Consider the following 26,542-nt stretch of genomic DNA (forward strand, 5'->3'; position numbering starts at 1 on the left):
ATATATTTATATATTTGTAAGACCCTCTTTCAGTCTTCTCCTGGCAAAACAAATCCAGGTGTCTCAGCTTTTCATTGTCAGAAATTTGGTCCAGTCCCCATATCATTTCAGCCTCTGCTGAACTCTCTACAACAGTTCCCAGTTCCTCTTGAAATTGGAAGCCCAGAACTGGACATAATACTACAAGTGCAGCCTCATCAGGGCAGAGCAGAGCAGGAGAAGAACCTCCCTCAATCTGCTGACCACACTCTTAGTGCACTTCAGAATACCATTGGTCTTGGCCACAAGGGCATGTTGCTGGCTCATGGTGAACTAGTTCACCAACATTCACTGGTCTTTCTCCACCAAGCTGCTTTCCATCAGGTCAGCCCCTAACCTCTACCAGTGAATGGGGTTATTTCTCCCCAGGTGCAGGACCCTGTGTTTGCCCTTGATGAATTTCATTATGTTCTTCTCCACTCAAATCTACAGCCTGTCCAGGTCCTGCTGAATGGCAATACAGTCTTTCAGTGTATCAGCCACTCTTACCAGTTTTATTTCATCAGCAAACTTGCTGAGGGCACACTTTATCCCTTACCCAGGTAGTTGATGAAGATGTCGAACAAAACTGTAGCCAGGACTGGCCCTTGAAGATCATCACTAGCTATAGACCTCCAATTATACTCTGCACCACTGATCACAATTCTCTGAGGTCTGTCATTCGGTTGATCTCAATCCACCTCACTGTCTACAAATCAAATCCATGCTTCCTAAACTTATAAGGAGTTATGGGATCATAAAGTCACCTGATTGGAAAAGACCTTAAGATCATTAAGTCCAACCAGAACATAACATCTCCCTGTACAAAACTGTTAGACTGTGTCCCTAAGCTCCTCATCCAAATATCTTTTAAACACCTCCAGGGGTTGCAACAATACCACTTCCCTGGGTATCTTGTTCCAATCTTGTTCCAACCTAAATCTCCCCTGGGGCTACTTGAGACTCTTTCTATCACTTGATACTGTGGAGAAGAGACCAATCTCCACCTCATTAAAACCTCCTTTCAGGTAGCTGTAGAGAGTGATGTTGTCTCCCCTCATCCTTCTATTCTTTAGTCTGAACAACCCCAGCTCCCTCAGCCACTCTTCATATAACTTGTGTTCAAAACCCCTCACCAGCCTGGCTGCTTTTCTCTGGATGTGCTCCAGCAATGCAATGTCCTTCATGTAGTGAGCAGACTGAAACTGAACACAGTATTTGAGGTGTGGCCTCACTACAACTACCTGAAGGGGGGTTGTAAACAGGCAGAGGTTGGTCTCTTCTCCCAGGCAGCCAGCACCAGAACAAGAGGACACAGTCTCAGGCTGCGCCGGGGAAGTTCAGGCTGGAGGTCAGGAGGAAGTTTTACACAGAGAGAGTGATTGCCCATTGGAATGGGCTGCCTGGGGAGGTGGTGGAGTCGCCGTCACTGGAGGTGTTCAGGAGGAGACTTGACAGGGTGCTTGGTTACATGGGTTAGTTGATTGGGTGGTGTTGGGTGATAGGTTGGACGTGATGATCTTGAAGGTCTCTTCCAACCTGGTTTATTCTATTCTATTCTATTCTAATGTCAAGTACAGGGGTAAGATCACTTCCATGGTCCTGCTGGCCTCACTATTTCTGATACAAGCCAGGACACTGTCGGCCTTCTTCACACACTGCTGGCTCGTGTTCAGCCAGCTGGGTATCTGTGCATGATGACTCTCATTGATTACCAAATATATAATACATGTGTTTTTCCAGATTTTAACCTAAAGTAGACCACAAGTTCTCCTGACTAGGCTTTTCTGCAGTGATTTCAGACAAATAATGTGTAACCATGTGCACAATTTAACAAGGCATTAAACACATTCTAAATGTATCTTAAGTTTTGATTGTATTGTGCACAAAATATAACCTTTTAACATATTGACACAGCATCTCTGCTATGTGAGTTTGTGCCTGTAGCAAACTACACTAAATCTTGTTATTTGGTGCTTAAGAACCAAAAAAAAAAAGGTAATACTTCGAGATTAATACATTTTATAAAAGCATTGTTGGGTTTTTTTTCAGAAATAAAGGCTTTGAAAGTTCTATATTACCAGTAGTGAAATGAATACTATTTGCAAGTCCTACTATATGAAATTGTTCAACTTTTTCAGTACTTCCAGGAAGGTAATGGGAAAGATTCTTTCTGTCTCATTCTACCTCAGGAAGTATATATTTCTTTCCTGCTTCAATGGTGGTTTAGAGAAAATGTATGTTCCCTTCCTTCTCCTTTCTGTCTTCCATACACAGTATGTAACTGAAGAGCGGGTCTTTGCTCCAAATTATAAGTGGTAGAGACTCATCCAGTCTATTTTCTCAGCTTGCTCATATGGGTGAAAAATGTGCTGAATGGAGTGTACACTCTTCTTTCTTGTATGCACAGATCAAGAAAGAAATGTGGTATGTCTTCCAGGATTTGTGATTTGCAGTCAAGAGAGCATTATTTCTGAAAAATAATAAGACATTAAGGTCAACTTACCTTAAAATCAAGCTACCAGGTGGCCAGTTAAGAACAAATGAAAGTGATTCTTCATGCAATATGTGTGAAGCTCTGTAACTCCTATTCCCAAATATGTGTACCAAAAGTTTACATTAGTTCAGTGAGGGTTCAAAAATGTCATAAAAAATGATTTATTGTTTGTTTGGTAAAACACATGGATAACTTCTTGCTCATGGCATTTCTAAACCACAGAATGATGCAAGCTGAGAAAGCATTAGGTGAAGTACTATAAATGCTTGTCCAATGTTCACACTATGTAGTCATCTCCTTTTGAAAGACAATCTTCTGGATTAGGCAGACATTTTCTATTGTCTAAAGCTTCCATCCTTATATTCTTCTTTCACTAGTCCCTAGCAGACTTGCAGAAAATAATCCATTCCTATTGAATTTTTAAGTGCTCTGGAATATAGGTTCTTCAGAAATTGGATTCATACTATGTACCTTTGATTTGTCTGAATAGTAATTCGCTTTGAATTATTTGTTAAGCTTGTAAATAAAACAGGTTAAAAATTGTATTTGTAAGATATTAAGGATATCAGAAACAGATATTCAATAGAACAAATACAGAATGTGGTCTTGGCTTCAGCTTGTCACATGTTTATCTATTGAGTTGTTCTTTAGCCAACAGAATTGGTAAATGAATGGTAAATGATTGTTCAGACTTCCCACAATAGTTTGAGAAACTTGCAGTTCTGTCCCACTTAGGTCTAAGCAATTCTTTCCAAATTCCCATCTGTTTCCCAGCACTGAGGCTGCAGTTTCACAGTCAGCAAAAGTGTTGTTTAGTTGCCATTGCCTTCAAGGGGCATTCTGTCACAAAAAAGTAGGTAGCCTTAATGGCTCTCTCTGTGTCAGCCATTTAATGCAGATGACTATAATTCTCATCACAGATTTTTACTGGATTAGCCAAGATTGCTCTGAACCATGTAAATCCTCTTTCCTGGGATCTGATGTCTTGGGTACTTGAAGATAATATCTCCTTGCTCCTGTTTAGCCTTCTGTCACACTGCTTCTTAACCAGCCTCAAGAGTTCCTTTATCCAGAGTTATTAATTCATTCTTTTAATTGTATACAGAATATTGATTGTTCATACTAAAAATTTCTCATATGTTCCACTGGTTTTCTGTTATACTTTTGACATGTCTGCTTTCTTTTCTATTTTTTTTCTGTTACCTCCAGATCACCCTGTCATTATTTTGTCAATGTATCCCTTTTCTTTTTGTAAATTAATGTGTTCTAAAACTGATATCTTTTCCTCTCTTATGATGTTTTTCAAACATTCTCATCTCTAAAATTAGTGTCTTGATAATGATTATATTATTGTGGTAACTGTACAATACCAGAAATTGCAAAGGACAACTGACATTTTGAAAGAAACAAATTGCAGTATCACAGTATCACAGTATCACTAAGGTTGGAAGAGACCTCGAGGATCATCGAGTCCAATCTGTCACCACAGACCTCATGACTAGACCAATGGAACCAAGTGCCGCGTCCAATCTCCTCTTGAATGCCTCCAGGGACAGTGACTCCACCATCTCCCTGGGCAGCCCATGCCAATGACCAACGACTCTCACGGTGAAGAACTTTTTCCTCACCTCGAGCCTAAACTTCCCCTGGTGCAGCTTGAGACTGTGTCCCCTTGTTCTGGTGCTGGTTGCCTGGGAGAAGAGACCAACCCCTTCCTGGCTACAACCGCCTTTCAGGTAGTTCTAGAGGGCAATAAGGTCACTCCTGTGCCTCCTCTTCTCCAGGCTAAACAAGCCCAGCTCCCTCAGCCTCTCCTCATAGGGCTTGTGTTCAAGGCCTCTCACCAGCCTTGTTGCCTTTCTCTGGACATGTTCAAGTGTCTCGATGTCCTTCTTAAACTGAGGGGCCCAGAACTGGACACAGTACTCAAGGTGTGGCCTAACCAATGCAGAGTACAGGGGCACAGTGACTTCCCTGCTCCTGCTGGGATTAAAGTATACCAAATATATTTTGTCATTAGACTTTGTGGGCCACAAAATATACATAACTGAGATAAGTTATTGCCAGGTGTATGTTCTGTACTTTGGATATCTCAAAGTACAGAAATGGAGAAGATGGTTGGATATGAGCAATTCTGCCATTTTCTATCCTTTTCTATTTCTCATATAGAGGTGACTTTATGATTGGTTATTTTGGGGAAGAAAAAATAAAAGGTAAAAAAGAAAAAAACAAACAAACCAAAACAAAAGCCAAACCACTCCCCCCCCAACAACAAACAAACAAATGAACACAAAGCAAAACCCCACAACCAAACAAGCAAAACCAAGAAGAGTTGCAATTAGGGAAAATACCTAAATCCTCCTTACCCATCTGAGTCATAAAATACAGGTACAAGTACATCAGTATGGTTTAAGTTACAAATGCCTGGGGAAAGATACAGGAAAGGTTTTTCCTGAGCAGTGAGAGAGCTCAATGAAATGAACTTCTGAAGAGTCTCGGTAGTGAGCATGGGCATTTTGGTGCACAAAGCATATTTGGTGTGTCTGAATTTGTGACCTCTCTGGAACTTAAGGTTGATATTTCTTTCCACTTGGGTCCCTGAGTGCTCCATTGCAGAGCCTTAAGACCTTACAAAAAGAAAAAACTTCTGTCAGTGGTAATGCTACTGATAGTGTCTTTTTGTTGGTGGAGACGGTGAGAGCATCCTCACCAACAGGCCATGGTGTGCTCTGAAGAAGTGTTGAAGCTTTCTATTTAAATTCTAAGCCAGTCGTTAGGCTGGGAGGAGAACAAGAGAAGGGAACATGAATTCATCCCGGTGACTGGGGAGTAATTCTGAGATGTAAGAACTGTTTGCCTAATCTATGCACACTTAGAGGAGACTAGCAGTCTCTAAACAAGATTACCAACCTATGTACTATTATGAAAATGTGCTAATAGATAAGAAACAAAGCATCATGATAATGCTTACTAAGCCTAATGATCCCTGTAATGCCACCATAGTTTTCATTTAAATGTGTATGCTAAATGTACTTGTTTGTTTTTAATGCTGCCTTTTGAAAAATTAGTGAGCTTTTGAGGTAAATACAGTTTTAAAATAAATAGAGTAAGCTTGGTAAAAGTAAAAAAGTAGAAGTATCGAGGTGTAAAACTATCAAAGCAAGAAGATAAAACTAAAAGGAAAAAGAAAAAAAAAAGAAGTCTTCAGAGCCAGAAGTATGCTACTAGGTTGCACGTACACCAGAATATGGTCTGAAGCAGAAACACATTTGTTAAAAAGATTAGACACTTATAAAGTACATTTTTCTCTTATTTAGTTTACCTCACTGGTAAACAAAAATTGCATTGATTTAGTTTAATAACTATTTCACTACTATTTTATGATGTCAAATCCATGTAGTTTTAACAGCTGATCAATTGATGTACATAAAAATATTTTCATGTTGTCAATTTATATTATTCAGAAGTGATCAGGTGCAGCTTTGTGGATAACATAGAACAGATGAGGCAAAAATATTATTAGGATTTCCATACTTCAGACAGCATGGTCACTTCATCTGTGACTTGTTTCAGTCACTCTAAGGTAAACAGTGTTGGCAGGAAACACTGAAAGCTAAGTTTCTTTTGGCTGCAATAAAAACGCTGTGATAATATCAATAACTTAAAGCTCATAAAATTTGGCCACAGCAACCCTATGCAGTGCTACAGGCTGGGGTCAGAGTGGCTGGAGAGTGGCCAGGCAGAGAGGGACCTGGGGGTACTGATTGATGGTAGGCTGAACATGAGCCTGCAGTGTGCCCAGGCAGCCAAGAAGGCCAATGGCATCCTGGCCTGTATCAGGAACAGTGTGGCCAGCAGGAGCAGGGAGGTCATTCTGCCCCTGTACACTGCACTGGTTAGGCTACACCTCGAGTACTGTGTCCAGTTCTGGGCCCCTCAGTTTAGGAAGGATGTTGACTTGCTGGAATGTGTCCAGAGAAGGGCAACAAAGCTGGTGAGGGGTTTGGAACACAAGCCCTGTAAGGAGAGACTGAGGGAGCTGGGGTTGCTTAGCTTGGAGAAGAGGAGACTCAGGGGAGACCTTATTGCTCTCTACAACTACCTGAAGGGAGATTGTAGACAGGTGGATGTTGGTCTCTTCTCCCAGGCAGCCAGTACCAGAACAAGAGGACACAGTCTCAGGTTGCACCAGGGGAGGTTTAGGCTGGATGTTAGGAGGAGGTTTTACACAGAGAGAGTGATTGTCCTTTGGAATGGGCTGCCCGTTGGAATGGGCTACCCGAGGAGGTGGTGGAGTCACCATCATTGGAGGTGTTCAGGAGGAGACTTGATGGGGTGCTTGGTTGCATGGTTTAGTTGATTAAGTGGTGTTGGATGATAGGTTGGACATGATGATCTTGAAGGTCTCTTCCAACCTGGTCTATTCTATTCTATTCTATTCTATTCTATTCTATTCTATTCTATTCTATTCTATTCTATTCTATTCTATTCTATTCTATTCTATTCTATTCTATTCTATTTGTCTCTACATGTCCTTTAAAAGAAAATCTTAGAGATTTGACTGAGATTACCTGATATAGCCGAGTTGTAACATTCAATAAAATGTGAAGCCTCAAAGAAGAATTGTACTGAATGCTTCACAGCACATGAACTTTACTTGGAAAAAAAGGTGTCTGAAAGGTGCTTTGTGTATTTTGAATAATTTTATTTTACAAAGTGCAACAGTACTACATAGACTCTAAATGAAGAAGAAGAATTTAAGTGTGTGTGCAGAAGCAAGAGTCTGTGCCCCTCAGTAAAAGTGTTGCCTGTGTTGGAGTGGGAGTAATTTCAGAACTGCTGGTATATTCCAGAGGCAGTAATGATCCTCGGAGTGATTCATGGTTATTAGTAAGAAGCAGCAATTATCCTTTAAAGTGTCTGAATATAGTCTAAAGAAAATCTCTTCCCCAGAACATTTCAACTGCTTGTTCCTCTTCCTGGGAAATCTAAAAGTGCTTTCACAACAAATGTCTATAAAATACTTTGCATTTTCCCAACTCTGTGTTTGGAAATCATGTTTCAGATTTTAAAAAATGGGTGGCTTGAACATCAGCTCTTACAAAGTAACTTACTGGACCAGGCAGCTCAAGGCTATGCAACTTGAGGCAGTTTCAAGCCAGAAAAGGTTCAAGCAGGTTCAAGCAGGCAAGGCTTGAGCAAGGATAAGCAAGGTATGAGCAAGGCTGAGCAAGGCAAAGGCAACTAGAAATCAGCAGATATATAAATCTTGCCCAAGATCAATTGGCCCAATAGGGCATTGAAACCAGCACATAGCCACCCAATAAGAAGGGGTTCTGCCAGGCTTTACCATAGATACAGGGTTGTTTACCAGACAGACATGGTCTTGTCCCCTTTGTTCCTTTTCCCACATTACCCTGGCTTTCTGCAGGAAGAAGGGAAGAGAGTGGGAACATATTTAGACACCTTAGTGTCTGTCTGAGTTTGTGCTGGGGCCGTTTGGCCATACCATGACAACTTGGCACTGGTGATGCCACTCTCCTCAAACACTGTGTTCAGTTCAGTTCAGCCCCTCGCTACAAGAAAGACATTGAGTTGCTGGTGCGTGTCCAGAGAAGGGCAATGCAACTGGTGAAGAGTCTGGAAGACAGGTCTTATGAGGAGTGGATGAGAGAACTGGAGTTGTGGTCTGGAGAAAATGAGACTTCAGGGGAGACCACATTGTTCTCTACCATTACCTGTAAGGTGGTTGTAGCAAGGTGGGGGGTCGGTCTCTTCTTTCCAGTCATAGGAAATGTCCTCAAGTTACACCAGGGAAGGTTTATATTGGATATTAGAAAAAAATTCTTCACTAGAAGTGAACACTGGAACAGGCTGCCCATGGATGTGGTGGAGTACGCCCTGGATGTATTCAAAAGACATGTAAATATGATGTTTACAGACACGGCCTATGGGTGAACTTGGCAGTGCTATGTTAATGGTTGGACTTGATAATCTTAAAGATCTTTACCAACATAAGTGATTCTATGTTGGTTTTTTTAACAAATAAAATGCATTATATAATTGTGTGAGCTGGAACTAGAACCCACAGTTCTCAGCCACTGGTTTTGTAACTGCTAGGCACAGAATCACTTCATCTATAATGTAAAGTACTACCCACAGAATCAGCACAAACCTCAGTTTAGTGGGATTACATCTCCATAGGATCATAATTCCCCAGTTACCCCAGGTAGATCAGAACTCACTTTCCATTTGGTAATTCTGATAAAAGCCCCCTAAGCTTTGGAGGAGCAAAATTTCAAACGTACGTTAGAGTTTCTCATTTCCAATTGAGTTGCTGTAGGCAGCTCCCTGTGGACTTCATCATCCTTCTGAGGCTTCTGACTAAATTTGTAAAGAGCTGAGACACTTACATTTCCTCTCTTTGGTTCTGCCCTTTACAATAATCTAGATTTTTTAAAAATTTGACTACTACCCTTCCAGTTAGGAGTTATTCCTTTCTTCTTGGTAATTTATGTCTACATTTTTTTCACGTAGCTGGTTTGCATATAGTGAAACTGAGAAGTGATTTCTTCAGCTGGGCTAGCACTGCCTGCTTAATTTAGAACTACTTTCAGAGTACATATTAAATAATTTTGAGAAAATACATGTTTTCTTCATCATTTTCCATATATGTATGTTTGCAAGCAAATGTACAAAAGTTTGAGGGGACATATGGCTGTGACTTGCTGCATTTATCGAGGTGAGATGATAAAATATGTGTTCATCTAATAATTCTAAGTGGATTGTATGTTTATTGCAGATATTTTAATTTGTGTACTCAATTAGGTTTTCTGTTCTGAAAACACTATTTCTGTGAAAGTCAGTGTGAAGTTGCTAAAATCACATAAATTAGCTCTGCACCCAGCTTTCTGTCTTTATATCAAACAAAAGAAAACAAAACACCTACTACAAAAATTAAAAACAACCCACAGATAGTGGGGGGAGAGAAGCTTAGTAGAGGGGCAACTGATCAGGTGACCCACCTGGTGGGTGTGGGGAGGCCTGTGGATGTAGTCTACCTGGACCTCAGCAAGGCCTTTGACACCATCCCCCATAGTAAGCTCCTGGCCAAGCTGTCAGCCCATGGCTTGGACAGCAGCACTCAGCTGGGTTAGGAACTGGCTGGAGGGCCGAGCCCAGAGAGTGGTGGTGAATGGTGCCACATCCAGCTGGCGGCCAGTCACTAGTGGTGTGCCCCAAGGATCAGTGCTGGGCCCTGTGCTTTTTAACATCTTCATTGATGATCTGGATGAGGGCATTGAGTCCATCATCAGTATATTTGCTGACGACACCAAGCTGGGGGCAGGAGTTGATCTGCTGGAGGATAGAGAGGCTCTGCAGAGGGACCTCGACAGGCTGGACAGATGGGCAGAGTCCAACGGCATGAGATTGAACTCATCCAAGTGCCGGGTTCTGCACATTGGCCACAACAACCCCATGCAGTGCTACAGGCTGGGGTCAGAGTGGCTGGAGAGCAGCCAGGTAGAGAGGGGCCTGGGGGTCGATGGTAGGCTGAACATGAGCCTGCAGTGTGCCCAGGCAGCCAAGAGGGCCAATGGCATGCTGGCCTGCATCAGGAACAGTGTGGCCAGCAGGAGCAGGGAGGTCATTCTGCCCCTGTACACTGCACTGGTTAGGCCACACCTCGAGTACTGTGTCCGGTTCTGGGCCCCTCAGTTTAGGAAGGATGTTGACTTGCTGGAACGAGTCCAGAGAAGGGCAATGAAGTTGGTGAGGGGTTTGGAACACAAGCCCTATGAGGAGAGGCTGAGGGAGCTGGGGCTGCTTAGCCTGGAGAAGAGGAGACTCAGGGGTGACCTTATTGCTCTCTACAACTACCTGAAGGGGAGCTGTAGACAGGTGGATGATGGTCTCTTCTCCCAGACAGCCAGTACCAGAACAAGAGGACACAGTCTCAGGCTGCACCAGGGGAGGTTCAGGTTGGATGTTAGGAGGAGGTTTTACACAGGGAGAGTGATTGCCCATTGGAATGGGCTGCCCAAGGAGGTGGTGGAGTCACCATCATTGGAGGTGTTCAGGAGGAGACTTGATGGGGTGCTTGGTGCCATGGGTTAGTTGTTTGGGTGGGTTGGATTGGTTGATGGGTTGGACACGATGATCTTGAAGGTCTCTTCCAACCTGGTTTGGTTTATTCTAAATAAAGGTTTATTCTAAATAACTTCTCCTGTATGGGTGTCAGTTTTCCTGGTGGCATCTCTCTCTAGCCCTCAAACATAGCATTTAATGGAGTGATACCAGTGGGAGCATAAATATTGCACTCTGATTAAACCACCAAAATACTCAAGTGATTAAAGTGCTTCAGGTCCTTTAGTTATTATTCTGTTATATCATTTCATCTCATTTCAAGACATTGCTTTTTCATAGTTTTTGAAGAACACTCTAGGCAACAAAGTTGATTTTATGAGGCCCATAGCTTTGAACTATTGATTCCTTTTTTTGTATTGCACATCCATCATCCTCATTTTTAGATATACCAACAAAAATATGTATTCTTGTTACAACATTGTCTATCCCAATGCCTGTGCAATTAGCACATGAAACTCTCAGCTTCTTTGACAGGAATGTATTGTCTGAGAGGTACCCTTTTCACCTTTCTTGTTTGAGAATTAGGTGAACTAGATTAGACATTTATGCTCGAACTGTTTGAATATTAGTGTCTATATGTTATCCAGTGTATTTGGGTTGGTGGAGATAGAGTTAGCTCTCCCTGTAGCATCTTTAATAGTGCTGTGTTTTGCAGTGCTGTATCTGGGTGTTGATAAAACACCAGTGTTTTGGCTACTGCTGAGCCAAGCACCAAGGCTGTGATTTCCCTCATTTCCCGCCCCCTACCCCCAACAATAGGCTGAGAGGTGGGCAAGATCTTGGTAGGGGACATGGCTGAGCCAGCTGACCCAAACTAACCAAAGGGGTATTCCATATTATATAATGTCAGCTCAGATATAAAAGCTATGTGAAAGAGAGAAGTGTGGGGACATTAGTTGATGGTGGCTGTCCTCCAAAGCAACTGCTACTCATATTGAAGCCCTGCTGCCCGGGGAGTGGCTGGATACTGCCTGCTGATGTGAAATAGAGAATAGTATCTTTGTTTGCTCTTCCTTCCACACACAGCCTTTGTTTTTGCTTTTCATCCTACTAAACTGCTTCTCTCTTGACCCACAGGCCTCTTGTTATATTTTCCCTCTCTCCTGGGCATCTAAGAAGGCAACTGATAGAACATCTTTGGTGGGCATCTGTCCCCCAGCCCACACCAAACCACCACATCCAGAAACTTCTGTTTCAGCTAAAAGGATATTTTTGAGAAAAATCAAACCAACAGAAAACCCAAAATACTTGGTTTTACGTTAAGACTTTCCACTTATATATCATACTAGGTTCCTTGTTGTTTTTTCTTTGAAAGTTAAATTAATCATTCAGGAAATGTTTAGAACTGCCAAAGCTAACATTCCACTCTGCTGCTTCTTACTTTATTTTACATATTATGATGATTTCTAATTTAGGGTTTAACACAAGTATTTTTTGCAATTTTTCTACAGTCTCAGGTAAATGTGTAGTTATCTTGTTTTTACTGCAGTATGTTTTCACTGCTGTGGGAAAAGCCACCTTGGGAGCCACTGGGAATAGTTAAATTTTATTCTCTCCAGAAAAGATGTATGCATTCAAGGGGAAAGGGGCCACAACAAGAACACTATGATATTAAACAAATTTCCTTATTTTAAATTTATGAATGTCTCTACTAGTTGCATCATGCTCTTCTATCTCTTTCCCCAGTAAATTTAGTCCTGTAAAGAGGAACCTTACCAGAACATTTGAAGTTGCAAACTATATGTTTGGGTTTTTTTCACAAAAAGTGTAGAATTTCTATTTGATACAACATTGCAAACTCTTTCTTGTGCTGAAAACAAAACAAATCATCAGTTGGTACCAAAAAAAAAACCCACACATGCAGTTCCTGTTGCAGTACTTCAAGTTTAATTTTCATGCCTCATGCTCTCATTCTCCACTGTAGTCTGTTTTTACCCATATTAAATTTCCCGTTACACTCCTCATCCAAGGTCTGTACTGATCATTACTTAGTCATTGAACGCCTCATAGAAGGTGTAAACAAAATGATAAGTGAGAGGTGAAACTTGAAGTAACAAAATATTTTCTGTTGAGTTTTCTGCTGAAAAGTAAATGTTTTCTGTTTAAAATTTTGGCAGAATTTTGGCATCAAAACATTCATAATAAAAATACATTTCAAGTAATTCTATTTTAAAGTATTTTTTTTCACTGCAAATAACATCTGAGGATTTATTACTAGATTGACGTTTCTCAGTCTTCTGAAGATGTTGGAAAGAGATCTTATTTGGAAGAAATCTCTGAATAACTTTCATCTCCCCTATTTCATATGTCTGCTTGCTTTCATGCATAAAATCTATACATCATCGTTTTTTACTCATGTATTTATCATAGTTGTTGAAAAGGTATTTTTTATATTTGCATGTGTTTTGAAAAATAGAGACAGAACACTACTCAGAGTTTCTTTACTTTTACAAGTTCCTGGTTTTGTCTAAGTTAATTCTTTCACAATACATATGGTTAGCGTTTGGATTAGGTCACCCAAGTCAATGTCTCGTCAAATTCTTGTAGGTAACACATGCCAGTTTCTTTGTCTGGAGAAGGCATGATAATGATAGGGTTACACATTGCTATTGTCTGCCTTTGATTCTCCATACCAGGGATCAGAAATTCATTTACAGCAGAATTAACTAGTAAATGCCTTTGGCCAATATACAAAGGCTGCTGCAAAGTTCGTTGGTCAAGATATTTATATTCTGAAGTCACTTCCTGTAGTGCCAATAGTAATTGTTTATTTATTTATTTATTTATTCACTCCCAACAACCCTTGCATATTGACATGTTGTTTCTTGGTATTTGTACTTAATGGTCAAGTTCTCTGGGGCAGAAAGATACATTTCTTGTGTACTTGTATGGTATTATCAATGATGTGTTACCCTGACTAGGATTCTTACTCTGCAATAGTACAAGTATATATCAATGATGCGGCATTGAACTGATTGTGATTTGAAAGTAAATGTAAGGGTAGTTTTGTGTTGTATATTACTCCATGTATTTCTATTGTGAGTATATGAAAGTATAGAGTAGTGCAAACAGTGATCATCAATTTATTCCTTGGTAGTTTTGAAGTGAGCAGAAATTTTGCTTCCACAAAAATATTGAGCATATTTCTGTAATTAACAGAGTAGAATAAACAGAACACAAATTCTAACAGATAAGCAAAGAATGAAACTAGATCCATAAAATGGAAATTTTTGTTGAAAGAATTTTCTCCTTCAGCAAATGTCACCTTTGTGTGTTTGTCAACTCTTCTAACATTTCCCCCCATGCTTCATTCATTTCCTAAATTCATTTTGCTCTATGTCAGCCCTGCAGAAGATTGTTTTTAATTTTTGAGCCAAGTTTGAGAAGAAAAAAAATCTTCTATGTTTACTACTTTCCTGTTTCTTTTTCAGTGTCTATGTTTAAGAAAGAAGTTTCCTTCAGCAAATGTCATCAAAAGAATTTTAAATTACTTAAATGTCTGATTAATTCAAATGAGTGAATTAGAACAAAGAAAGATTTGGGGTGCTATCACTATCATTACCTCATGTGCTTATGACAGCAATAATAGGCTCATTATTATTCCCAAAGAGGGATACATTGAACATCTGTATTTAGGACATGACTTTTTTAGGCCACAAGACAAGGTTTACTGATATACATGATTTCATAAAAGTGAATTTAAAGAATAATTCATAGGGTCTGAAACTGTATTACTTGCAATTCTGGGTTTCAAATTTGAAGTGCTGATAGCTGAAATTTGATAAACCTCTTTTGCCTGTTCTATTTAGACATTTTAATGTTTTCTGCACTGCATTCATAAAGCCATGTTTTTCAGTCACTATTAATCATAGAAAAAGAAATTTAATTTTTGACCTTCAAAAGTTTATAAATACATCTTCTTACCATATGATGCAGAAATTAAATATATTCTTCATGTACTCTATAATATTATGCAATATTGCCTGCTTGCTTTTGTTGCTTAGGTTCTACACTAAAACCAAGTATTGACCAGTTCAGTGGTTTTTTTTTCCCAAGTATGTAAATTCAGGCTGCATTGGAGACAATAAGGCTGTATTCCTACTGCTAAATAAAACAAAAAGGAAATACTAATCTCTGCCGTTCTATGTCTGATTATCTGTGTCACTTAGGCATTAGCAAGCATGCAAGTGGCACAACTGAGGCACATTTTTGTTTATGAAGCACACAGATGACGCTCCTCCAGCAGATAATGTGGGCAAAACTTTTGTAACTTGAGTACCTCCTTCTTTTCAATACCATTGCAGTGTGTTTTCCACCACCCTCAAGCATATCCTTATTCTGCTCATAACCTGCCTGCTATGTAAATATATTCTGCTGGGCTACATTAGAGCCAACTCATTATTTCAGCCACCTTGAATGAAGAAAGCACTGAAACTGTAATGATATTTTTGTGAGGGTCAGATAAATGTCACCTGCGGCCCAAAAGATAGTGCCAAGTGCTATGTAGCATGATTTTGCCAACTGGCTTCAGGCAGATAGACACAGTCCAACAATTTATTTCTTCAGTAACTAAAATGCTACTCCATCTACATCCAGGAGAGTTTTAATTTGTTGGGTTTTTTTTGTTGTTGTTGTTGTTTTGGTGGTTTTTGTTTGGTTTTTTTTAATGATTGGGTAGTGGATTGGTGATGCCTTCATGATTTGTGTGCGTTATTGTACCACTTTGTGAATAATTCAGTTATTTTTCTGTGAATTTAACTTCTGACATAGAATATTTTTGCATTTTCCTTTTCCTAAAAATCAAAACAATTCTGCATCCACCTTCACCAAAATCTAGGGTATGGATGGGTAGAGTGGAAATGTAGGTAAAAATTTTCATGGAAAGCTACTCTAGTATTTCTGCCATTTTTATACAGGTAGAGATTGTTGGCACTCATAGGAGTTCTCCAGGGGTAGCAGACAATTCATTTTGCTGTTGATTTGTAAGTCCCACAATGCAACAGACTTGTGAAAGAAAAAATCAGACTCCCTGTCAATCTGAGTTGCTAAATAGGTAATGTTACTCGAATATCATCCTATTTTAAACTGCCTGCACACTCTATGACAATTATAATATTTTGTTAAATGGCTGCCATATATGCAGGCTCTTAATTGATTTGTTCTGTTTACACGTTTGCGTTAATTAGGTACAGAATTTAAGACGTAGACAAGAAAATCTATGATGATCCATATCGATCTGTAGCACAACAGCTATTATGAAATATAATTTAGTCTTCTGAGAGGTCTTAATTTTATTTCAAGACCTTACAGTATGGAGATTATTTTAATTTTGAAAATAAAGTAGGTTGGAGGGAAAATATTTTTGAAGCAACTTTTATGTCACACGATTATAATGACACTGAAGTTGCAGTGCAGGAAATGAAAAGCTATTTTCAGTAGTAAAGCCTTCTATTTCAAAAGCAAAAGCAACAGTCCGTTGTCATGTCCATCTCCTTCCAGATTGCTTTAAAAACTTTTTTTCTGGTAAGTTACTGTGCTCTCAAGAAATAGAATGATTGCAATGAAGAATGAAATGTCCTGTTTTCTTTGGTTAGATCTACATTGGGTCTAACTTGCATCTAGAAGCACAGCTAGGAAAACATTATTTTTGTTTAATGTCAGAATTCTATGTATGACCTGGACATGCATAAATATAGTTTAAATTAAAGGCTTTCTACACTGCCAATTTGCTTTTATCAATATTTATGGTCTTTCACTCCTGAGGACTTGCAGCTATATCCTGAAGTTGTAGTTAAGCACAGATTTTTTTCTCCTTCCTTCTAAGACAAAAACATTATAAAATCCAGTCTTCATGTGTTAGATATGAGAACACAGTAACAAACTTGGTTGCTTTATAAACCTTCATTACATCTCAGAAAATGATTACTCTTTATGCTGGTTTTATAAGCTTTGTTTTGTAAATATAATGGAATTTGCTTGAAAAAAAAATTTAGTTGAAGGACCTCTTTGGCTCAATTTAAATAGCAGCTTTGTTTCAGAGCAGAATAATACTTTAAGTTTAGGGGATTTTTGTTGGGTTTGGGTTTTTTTTAATTCATCATTGTTCGAGTAATTGTTTAAAATCTACTTGCAGTGTCATCTGGGAAAGAATGTGACAAAATTCCCTGCTGATGTGTAATAAACTTAGTTTCTGTTTATACTTCATGATTTCGCTCTACCTATTTGCCGACATTTATGTAGCAAATAAGAATAAACATAGTATATTGTTGTTTATGTTGGGCAGAAATGTATGATTAAGAATCTTTATCATTTGTATGCTTTCATTTATTTATTTACAGAAAAATCTAAACACATGTAAGTATATCCTACAAAGATTATTTACATTTCTGTATTCTTTAGCTATTTGTAATTTTCCTTTCATAATATTTTTAGTTGTGGTGAGTGAAATTTAAAAGTTTGCTGCAGCAGCATTCAAACACAAATTCTAATGATACTTTAACCTTAACTAAAGAATTTATTTTCATACTTTTTAAACATTTATTTGACATTTTAAGTGTTTAATGGCAGTTACCACCACATTACATGTCTGTACTTTATTTTGTAGATGATGAACAGCAGGGATTAAAATTAAACTGGTGATATGATTTTGCATGATTAATTGCAGATGAAGATTAGAGCCCTGATAAAGTAATTACCAGAGGAGCTCCTCAATGTGCTATTTTGCTATACAGAGTCTAATAAATAAGAAGTGATTGGAGAAGAATGGTGATGTCAGATTTTACAGTAACTGAGATTGCATTTTCCTCTGGTTTCTTAATGCATTGTTTAATAGCTTTTGTTGCTCTCTGCCTCATATTTATGTCAGTTACTCATGTTTACAGTGTTTAGTTGTTGGCTGACAGTAGGAAACAATCTAAAACCATTTCTGTGGACATCATTAGTGTGTATGCATTTGTGTGTGTATATACTTAGACACACACTCACACACATACGCTAATGCATGTGTGCAGATGCTCCCCTACCCATTTGGAAAAAGATTCTCAGTTTTAGCTGAAAAAAGTATTGTAAAACTTGCATATTTGGAGGCTGTGCCATATTTCCTTTGAGAAGAGTTCGGATGCCAGCTGAGGCATAGAAAAGGCATTGCTACGATATTGTTTCTGTGCTATGGACAGTTTCCCACAAGTCTTGGGGCCTGGTGGGGTCAAAATTGTTTGGACAACACCCAACATCTGTAATTACTTGTCCTGCAGTAAGCAGAACTCAAAAAATAGAATAAATTTCTGCATAACGTAGTTATTGTAAGTGATTATCTTATGGATCATTGACAGCAGTGTAGTATGTGTTGTGCATCTTAAAAAATCAGGTCCTTGTGCTATTGAGGTGACTGCTTCTTCAAAATGCTGGGGGTTTTGATATATTGCATATTTAAAAGGAAGAATGATACATTTCAAGTACAATGTCCTCCATAACACACCAAGTCTGAAGTCCAAATGTTACATAATATTTATGCATGTTTGTGCATTTCTTACAGTCTTTTAGTGTTTTCTTGTGTAATGTCTTTTATATCTACTGGTCATTTTGAATTTTAACAGAGAAGTCTAAGATTAGGTACTGTAGAGAATATGAAAAGTTTCACACATGAAGAGAAATTGCCACAAAATCTAATTGCTCTGTCTTACAGAGTCTTTCAGGCAGTCAGAGCCATTATTAACTGACCTTGGTAGCTTCATTAAAAAGAGACAGAACAAATTCCATGTGTGTGTCAGTACAGATGGTGATAGCCCCAGAACTGTTGCTTCAAGCCAGAGATCACAAGCTATTTAAAAAAGGGCATATTCCTCAATATACTTTCTACTGATCGTGGTCCATTAACAGTATGAAGTTCCAGTGGGAGAGGGGGCTAGTCAAGAACTCTGCTTGGCTGCTTTAGGGCACAGCATGTGTTATGCAGTTTACTGCACTAATTATATACTCTTGATGAGCTCATTAGGGGACAATAAAGGAAAATGAAAACAGTTTGCAATATGTGTGGTCAAATTAGCCACACAGAGGAATTATGGTTTGTATTTAAGTGCTGTTTAGAACGTGTCCATTAAAAAAAAATGTAGGCTCATGTATGTACACTGTAGTGATGTCTTTCTTTCTCGAATTGGGAATTGGACCCTGTTTCTGTCTGATTAGAATGAAAATGATATATTTAAATGAGACAGGCAACAGGATATCCATAGCCATGTACTTCATGAAAGTATACTTCACAGAAGTTGTTAATTATACAGATCAGAGTTGGTGATCCATTTATAACATTTTAGTTTTTAACCAAAATTGAGGTTGAAATCTTCTCTTTATCTCCATTTAAGAAAGAGGCTATTCTTAAATTGGTAGACTTCACTTAAGACTATTGTTTTAAACCTATCCATTTGAGACTATCCATTTAAGTCTCTATTTAAGACTATCTTATACGCATTTCAGTGAAAATAAAACTGCAAGTAAGTGATGCTAGGAATCTACTTCACATAATTCATGGTATTTTGAAGAAAAAAATATTCTAAAGTTTTCTTCAATAAGCACAGTGTATATATGTATATAGACATGTTATTTCATATGCAAAATACTCGTGTGGATAGAAGCCTAGGAGTGGTACTTAAGTTTGTAGATTTTATTGACCTTGAAATTGCAACAGTTTTTTCTTCTCTGTAGGTGTGTATAAGTCACTGCAATTTATAAATAGGGAAAGTACAGTAGAGGTTTATGGCTGCAGACAAATTAGATAAGATTATCTCAGTATCAACACAGGCTGGGGGATGAAGGGATTGAAAGCAGCACTAGCAGAAAAAGACTTGAAAGGATATTGGTTAATTAAATGCTGGACATGAGCCAGCAATGTTTGTTTGCTGCCCTGAATGCCAGCCATATCCTGGGCTGCATCAAAAGAAGCATGGTCAGTAGGTCAAGGGAGGTAAAGGGGACTTACAGGAAAAATGGCAACAAACATTTCAGCAGGGCCCTGCAACAGGACAAGGGGTAATGGTTTTAAGCTGGAAGAGGGTGTATTCAGACTAGACAGAGGAAAGGTGCTGGTGAAACACTGGAACAGGATTGCCAAGGTGGTACTTCCCCCATCCAAGGAAATATTCCAGGTCATTTTGGACAGGGCTCCAGGCAACCTGATCCTAGTTGTTCCTGCTCATTGCAGGGTGTTTGGACTAGAAGACCTTTGAAGGTCCCTTCCAACCCAAACCATTTTATGATTGTATGATTTTATGATTCTGTGATGATGATGCAGAAGACAAGCAAGGGACATTGCCCCTATCTGCTTATAGTTGCATGTGTCATTGTTCCTTGCTCCAAGTCTGTCAAATAGCTGAGAGTGTAAAAGTCTTTAAGTTAACTTGGTTAATTCTAATAAAACCTGGTACCAACCAAATTAATATAATATAGCAGTTTTCAAAAAAATGCTTTTAAGATTTCAGCTCAATTACGAGTTGAAATTTCTAAGTAAGCCTTGATGTACCTTGACCAATGATTTTATAAATCATTGTGATCCTGAAACTTCCATTTTATTCATTATAGCTTTTCCACTACAGTTATTTTCTCTCTCTTCTGTTTTGTCTACTGCAAAGAAATTCTTTTAGCATAAGATAGAAAAACCACATAGCCACATAGTCAATACCAAGTTTTGAGTTTGGTGTCTTTGTTAAGATGCTTACCATGCTTATTAAAAAAAAAAAAAAAAAATAAAATCAGTTTTCAAGTAAGCTATCTCTCAATTCCTTTAGGACTGAAATTTGACCAACTTTCATGTTAGAAGAGCTAATTCCTTCAATTCATTATGAAGAAGTACCACTTATCATTTGAACATTGCCCAACTATAAAATAAAAATCTCAGTGGATTCTTTGGGGACTATAGTAAATCTCCAGAACACATTCTTATTGTGAGAGGGTTTTTCCTTAAACATTTATAGTTATGGATTATCAAAGGAAATTGACTCGCTTTTTCATTGGGATAACTGGACTGTTTCTTCTTCTCTAATTTCCAAAGTTCTTTTAACCTTTACTGAATCTTACTGGATTCCACAAACCAGAAAATTAAGTGCAGAAGTACCTGAGAGCCTACGTCTGACAGGAAGAATGCAATGTATTCTTTCAAACACACCTCTCCTTTACCCACAGACTAATTTATTGCCCCTTTTCCATTCCTGTGCTTGGTTCTTGCTCTGGGTGGCACTGCAGACCAGACAATTCGTTCCAAAGGTGGCTGGATGTGAGTGCATTAGTAAACTTTGCGGACTTCCATTAGAGGTGTAATTGGGAGCCAACAGAGACAGGAGGAATACGGCTACTTCAGACATCAATTATCAGAGAAAATGGCTACTTTATACTGCAAAACTCTTTAGTATTTACTCTCACTAGATTTCTTCTTTCAATGTTCTTGCATCTTTGCTGCCCATCTATTGCAGCTTGAACATTTTCTTCATGTTAGATCATATAACCTTCCAAACTCAGGAACTGGAAAACAGTTTGAACCAGTTCTCAGTAAAGAATGATTCCTATTGACTTTAACAAGAATTGGATCAGCATATAAATGACCAATTTGTATTGTCTTTTAATTAACTAAAATAGTCAAGCTAGTCACCGCAACAGAATCACAGGCCTATGCATACTATTAGTGGTTCCGGTCTTCCTAACTGAAGGTCTGTCTACATGTGCTATTAGAGGATATAATTAATCTTATCAGAGTGTAATCTGAACTATTCCCCAAATCAATAATCATTTGAAAAGAAAGAAGAATTATTTTTTTTTTTGCCAGACTGCAGTGAACCACAAGTCCAATATCAAAATGATTGACTCTGCACTTCCAAGAAAAAGTAGTTAAACTGCATGCACTTTGCTCTGTACTTGGAGTGTGTTCTAAGGCTATTTGTCACTTTAAAAATCTGAACTAGGGATTAATGGATTAAAAAATTGTCATAATTCTGGCAAAATCAGATTTGTTGGGAAGCTCTAGTAAAGGTACTTCTACCTTGATTGTTTTACAGTCTGTGCTAATGGAAATATGATAATAAGAGGTAGAAATCCATTCATGGAGACTCCTGTACTAGCAAGTCTCCATCCCATGCTCTTTTGATGTCTTGAGTATTTTGAGAGGTGTGTCCTAAAGTAAAGATAATTTTATTGGAATGTCAGCTGCATGCTTGAATGGCTTCTCCTAAGAACCTATGCTGCAGGTAACCAAAATAATCCAAATCTTTACCTGTGTATGAACATTTATTTTACTTTCTCGTATGTGGTATAGACTTAAAAAAAACACTCTATTGGCTTCCTTTGCTTACTCAGTGGTAGGGGTACCCACACAAAGTCTAAGTAGCAAACTTGTGCGTCTGTTACAGTAGTCTGACATGTTGTATGCATGAATGCATGTTACACCATGTTGTATAATTGCCATTAGTTTTTTTATTAGTCATCTAGCATTAGATGGTGCTAGTCATTATATTGGTGCATGTTAATATTATATGATAGCTTGCACTCCAGACACAATGATCTAAAGGTAAGCATATAACTAAGAACAAGTGTATTAGATCTCCTAAACCATCTCCAGATACTGAAGGTCTACTTTCCACGGTATGTTAGAGACATAATAAAGAATAGTAATAAGATATTAATAGCTTTGGTTTTAACTTCTGAAATATAGCATCCATTTATAAACAGGCTATGAAATTATATTAGATATTAAATTTTCCCATGTGCTTTGTTTCTTAAAGTAAATAATGTATTTATAGGTACTTAGGGCTTGTAAGGAAGAAAAAACCTGCAGAGCTCTAGCTTAAAAAGTGAAGACTTTCATAACTATAAAGTAGATGTAATTGCAGAGAATAAAAAAATCTAGTACTATTTTTTTATTTAGCCTGAATAAATTTGAGTAATTCTGTAGCTATTACTTGAGGTCAGACAAGCAGATTTATTCTTTTTTATACCAGTCCCATAGTATATTAATTGATGTAAAGTCCAAAAGATTTGAATAAATGTTAAAATACTTTTTTAAGTGATCATACTTCATTCTTTTAAAATATTTAAGCAGAAAAGGCACTACATAATCTGAGTCATATACTGTGCAGAAAATGCATGCTTGAGTACCTTAAGAAAGTATGTAAAGAATTTCTACATTTATTAGAAAACTTAAATTACATTGTCATATATTATTTACAGCAACACTGCTACTGTATCATCTATACTTGCCACAACACAACTGAGCATTTTGTTATTTGTGTAAACATGAACAATGAAAAGATTGTTTATTCCCAGAATGGAAGAGAAAAATATTCTAATTACAGTTTGCATTGTTTTGCCTGCAGGCTCCCCAAGAGCCAGTCCCCAATGGGAATCTGCTGCCTCACATTCAGTGATGCATGAACTCAGGCTCTTTGTTCTGCAATATGAAAAAAAAAAGTATCTGTGCAGTGCTATTTCTTGACTAATGCATGTAAAAGATTATTGTACTTGATTGCATCTGCACAGAGCTGACACAGAATCCATCCTTTTTTCTTTCCACTTCTGCATGTAACTATTGTTAGTTCCTTTTATCATCAAAAACCATAGTGAAAATAGGTTAGAATCAATCTTTTATTCCTCTGGCAATGAATTATTTTGTGAATTTATCTGCTGATATCTGAATAATCGCTTATTATGTGAACTATTCAGAATATGTAGATGAAGGGGAAAGTAATCTCATAATCACCTGTTCCTTTGGGCAAAATACATAAGCTAAACCAAGTGCAACAAAATGCTGTATTGTTTATATGTCACACGAATTTGCTTTCTAAAACATATTTGAAAATGTATCAAATTCACTTATAAGTATATAATAGATCCCACTACACTGAAGGTCTCTTTTGTACTGTTCTCTGAATGCTTAAATCATACGGAAAAATGTCAGAAGGCAAAATAAAACGTATTTCTTCCAGCCATAGCTTCCCACAGCATGACATGTCGTCTGAAAACAACACTAAGCATTTTATGCCATCTGTGCTCGCTGGGGATACATTTACAATGCATGTCAATGTGCAATATTCCTTTTCGAGTTAGCACAGTTGGCTTACAGCAATAAGTACCTAAATAGAGTGATGTGCAAAAACAGACAGCCATTGATACTTGGTTTAATTTCATCCACTCCTTGAGCTTTGTTTTATTTTTGGAAGATAGAGCTTCTTCACAGCTGTTATTCACAGCTTTATTCAAATAAAATGTTGCTACAAAGCTTTGTTTCTGTACGCTAGTGAATAGATTTTTATGAGATACAATTTAAATACTAAATATTAACAGCACTGAAGTACAACATTAGTGTTCTTTAAAAAACATGGCTTGTTAAATGAGTAAAAATATTTAGTTAACAAATATTAAGAAAGACCCAGGCAAATGTTCAGAAAAACACCATTGCTTCCCAGGGACTGTACACAAAGCATTTGAGAAATGTAAGAATTCTGAGCATCTAGATGTACACAACTAATAATTGTTGTATGCCAAATCTCTGTAAGTGATCTGTAGAATCAAATAATACATTGTTTCAGTCTGCACATGTTGTGTAAATTGCGTCTTTCAAGTCACTCTCTCAGACAAGGCTAGTGTGTATCTGAGACTGTTACGTGCACGTATTACCAATGAAAGTACAATAATCTTATGTCTACACTTTTTTCTAAACTTACTAACAGTTAAGAAATTGTTTCACAGCACACAGAAAAACCCCATTGCAGATCAAAACAATATTGATTCTCTGTTTTGCTCAAGAAGAGCTTTGACGCTTGTGAGAAAGGGCCTGCTAAAAAGTAGTTTGAAGCTCCCTCACTGAGAAAGATCCATCTTCAGTGTAAGGTAGAGCTGTAGAGGATGGAAGATGAGTCATGAAGAGTCTCAGAATGAGCTGGAGGGAATATCTCTTTACAACCTGGCATTTTTTTCTCACTTGCTCTGTTTATTGTCCAATAATATTCCTTTATTAATTATTTAGATACTATTTTTCACTTAATCTTTGTTAAGCATTAGGTTTTTAATCTCATTACTTTGCTTGTATAAATTATGTTTCACCTTTGAAACATTCAGGAGGCAGAATCTTGCACATTCAGAAGTATTCAGTTTCCTGGGGGAGAGGGGGGGTGGAAAGACTGACAAAACAACAGGATACTTTGATTATTGTCAATTTACAACTAAAATTTAGTCTTCCCTTATTTTGTTTGGTTCAGGTTAGGGTTAGGTTCTCTATCTGGAAAAAGCTAAGGGTTCTTAGTAGATGTCATTTTGTCTAAGTGATGGAATCTCACAACATACATACTGTGCATATTGTGCTAAAATGTATGTGATAACATCAAGAATATTGAGTAGAATGAGGAGGAATGAAAAAGGAGAAAAAAAAAATCTGATCTAGAAACTCCGACTTCACTTCAGGCTTTAATATGTTCTGAATATATTTTTAAAATATATCTGTTTCTCTACACTGATTTGCTAGTTGACATTCCAGAGAAGATTTCCCAATCACTGTATTTCATAAAAAGTAGTTATTAGAATGACCATTAAATATTTCTTCTTCCCAAGAAACACTCTTGTACGTGCAGTTTTGCAACATATTTTCTGTGTAAACAATTTCTTCATGCAACCAAGTTAACCCTCAGCAACACCCTTAAATTCTACCTTTTAGACCTTTCATGCTTAGCTCATTAAAAAAAAAAAAAAAAAAAAAAGTCTTGTGCTTCTTCATCCTTCTGTGGCCTGCTACTATCAAAATTTTCTGCCTGCTACATTCAAAGTGATGACTTTGCTATGCTATGGTTCTCTGTTACTTGCAGATTGTTCCGTAGAATAGAGCATATTCCACACAGATTTAATCTCAAATATGTAGTACTGATTGTGATAAAGACAACAGGAAGATAAAATCAGTGGCAACAAGATAAACTGATAGATCTGCATCAGCAGCTTTCTTTGAACAAGGACACAAATAAGCTTTGTAACTATGGTAAAAATTGAAAATGTGCATCCAAGGAAAGGAAATGTTGGCCAAAGTATACTTTGATCTGAAATAACATTGCGCAGTTACCTTATGCTACATTATTTAGGAGTTGTAATAATGGCCTGTGAAGGCCAAACATGCTTTGTTTGTGCTGGACAAAATAAATCTAACTGATGAAAAAATGATGATAGGTAATGCAGGCGAAGTACAAAAATGATAAATATTTAGTTGAATTACTTTTTAGTCATAAAAGACAGTAATTGCTTCAGTCTGTAAGTAAATGCAGGCGGCCAGTGCATAACAGGTTGGTTTTGCTCTTAGCTCTGTAACAGCATGGAGAAAATATTTACAGCTATATAATCATCTACAATAAGAGCAGTGGACACTGAAATACATTTAATCAGAAGCATTTATGTCTTTTTTTTTTTTTTTTTTTCCTGTAGTGCTGATTAGTGTCAGGAAATTAATTTTCAGCCTTCTCGAGTAAGTCCTGTATTTGTTAGTAACATCTGCCTTTCTCCCACGTTAATGTTTTTTAGATTGAAGTAAGCATTTGCACTTCTGAGTCACCAGTCAGTGGTGACAGTTTTCTCATGCCTGAGGATATTGAGTCCAATGGTTTTGTACATATTAGTCATCACATTTGCAAGATTTGGAACAAGTCCTCTTCAGGCTTACCTCTTGCAGATATGTTTGGTAGACCTTAAGAAACTGTGTAACAAAAGCATAAATGGGAGGCCGTAGTAACCTATACTTGACAGTATATCAAAAGTGATTTAAAAATCTTGTCTTCTTTTGCAGGATTTGAGAGTAGACCCTTTTATTTCCTTGAAAAATCAGCTTGTGTGGTTTCAGTTTAAATTATGCATGCTTATTTACTCTTC

At 37.7% G+C, this 26,542-nt stretch overlaps 1 protein-coding gene across 2 annotated transcripts in view; it reads left to right on the top strand.

Moving 5' to 3' along the window:
• The window catches only part of PACRG (parkin coregulated), a 240,024-nt gene that overhangs the window by 143,762 nt on the left and 69,720 nt on the right, over positions 1–26,542 (top strand). Inside the window, exon 6 of one of the 2 annotated variants that reach the window (XM_068152981.1) lies at positions 11,741–11,930. The exons of the other annotated variant lie outside the window; for it this stretch is intronic. Coding sequence (XP_068009082.1) covers positions 11,741–11,778 — 38 coding nt within the window. The 3' untranslated portion in view covers positions 11,779–11,930. Of the gene's footprint in view, positions 1–11,740; positions 11,931–26,542 lie in introns of those variants that run through there. 2 annotated transcript variants of the gene reach the window in all.

Source organism: Melanerpes formicivorus, unplaced genomic scaffold (genome assembly GCF_026170545.1).
Source record: "Melanerpes formicivorus ecotype bairdi unplaced genomic scaffold, bMelFor1.0.p_v2 SCAF_2, whole genome shotgun sequence".
Lineage (NCBI taxonomy): Eukaryota > Metazoa > Chordata > Aves > Piciformes > Picidae > Melanerpes > Melanerpes formicivorus.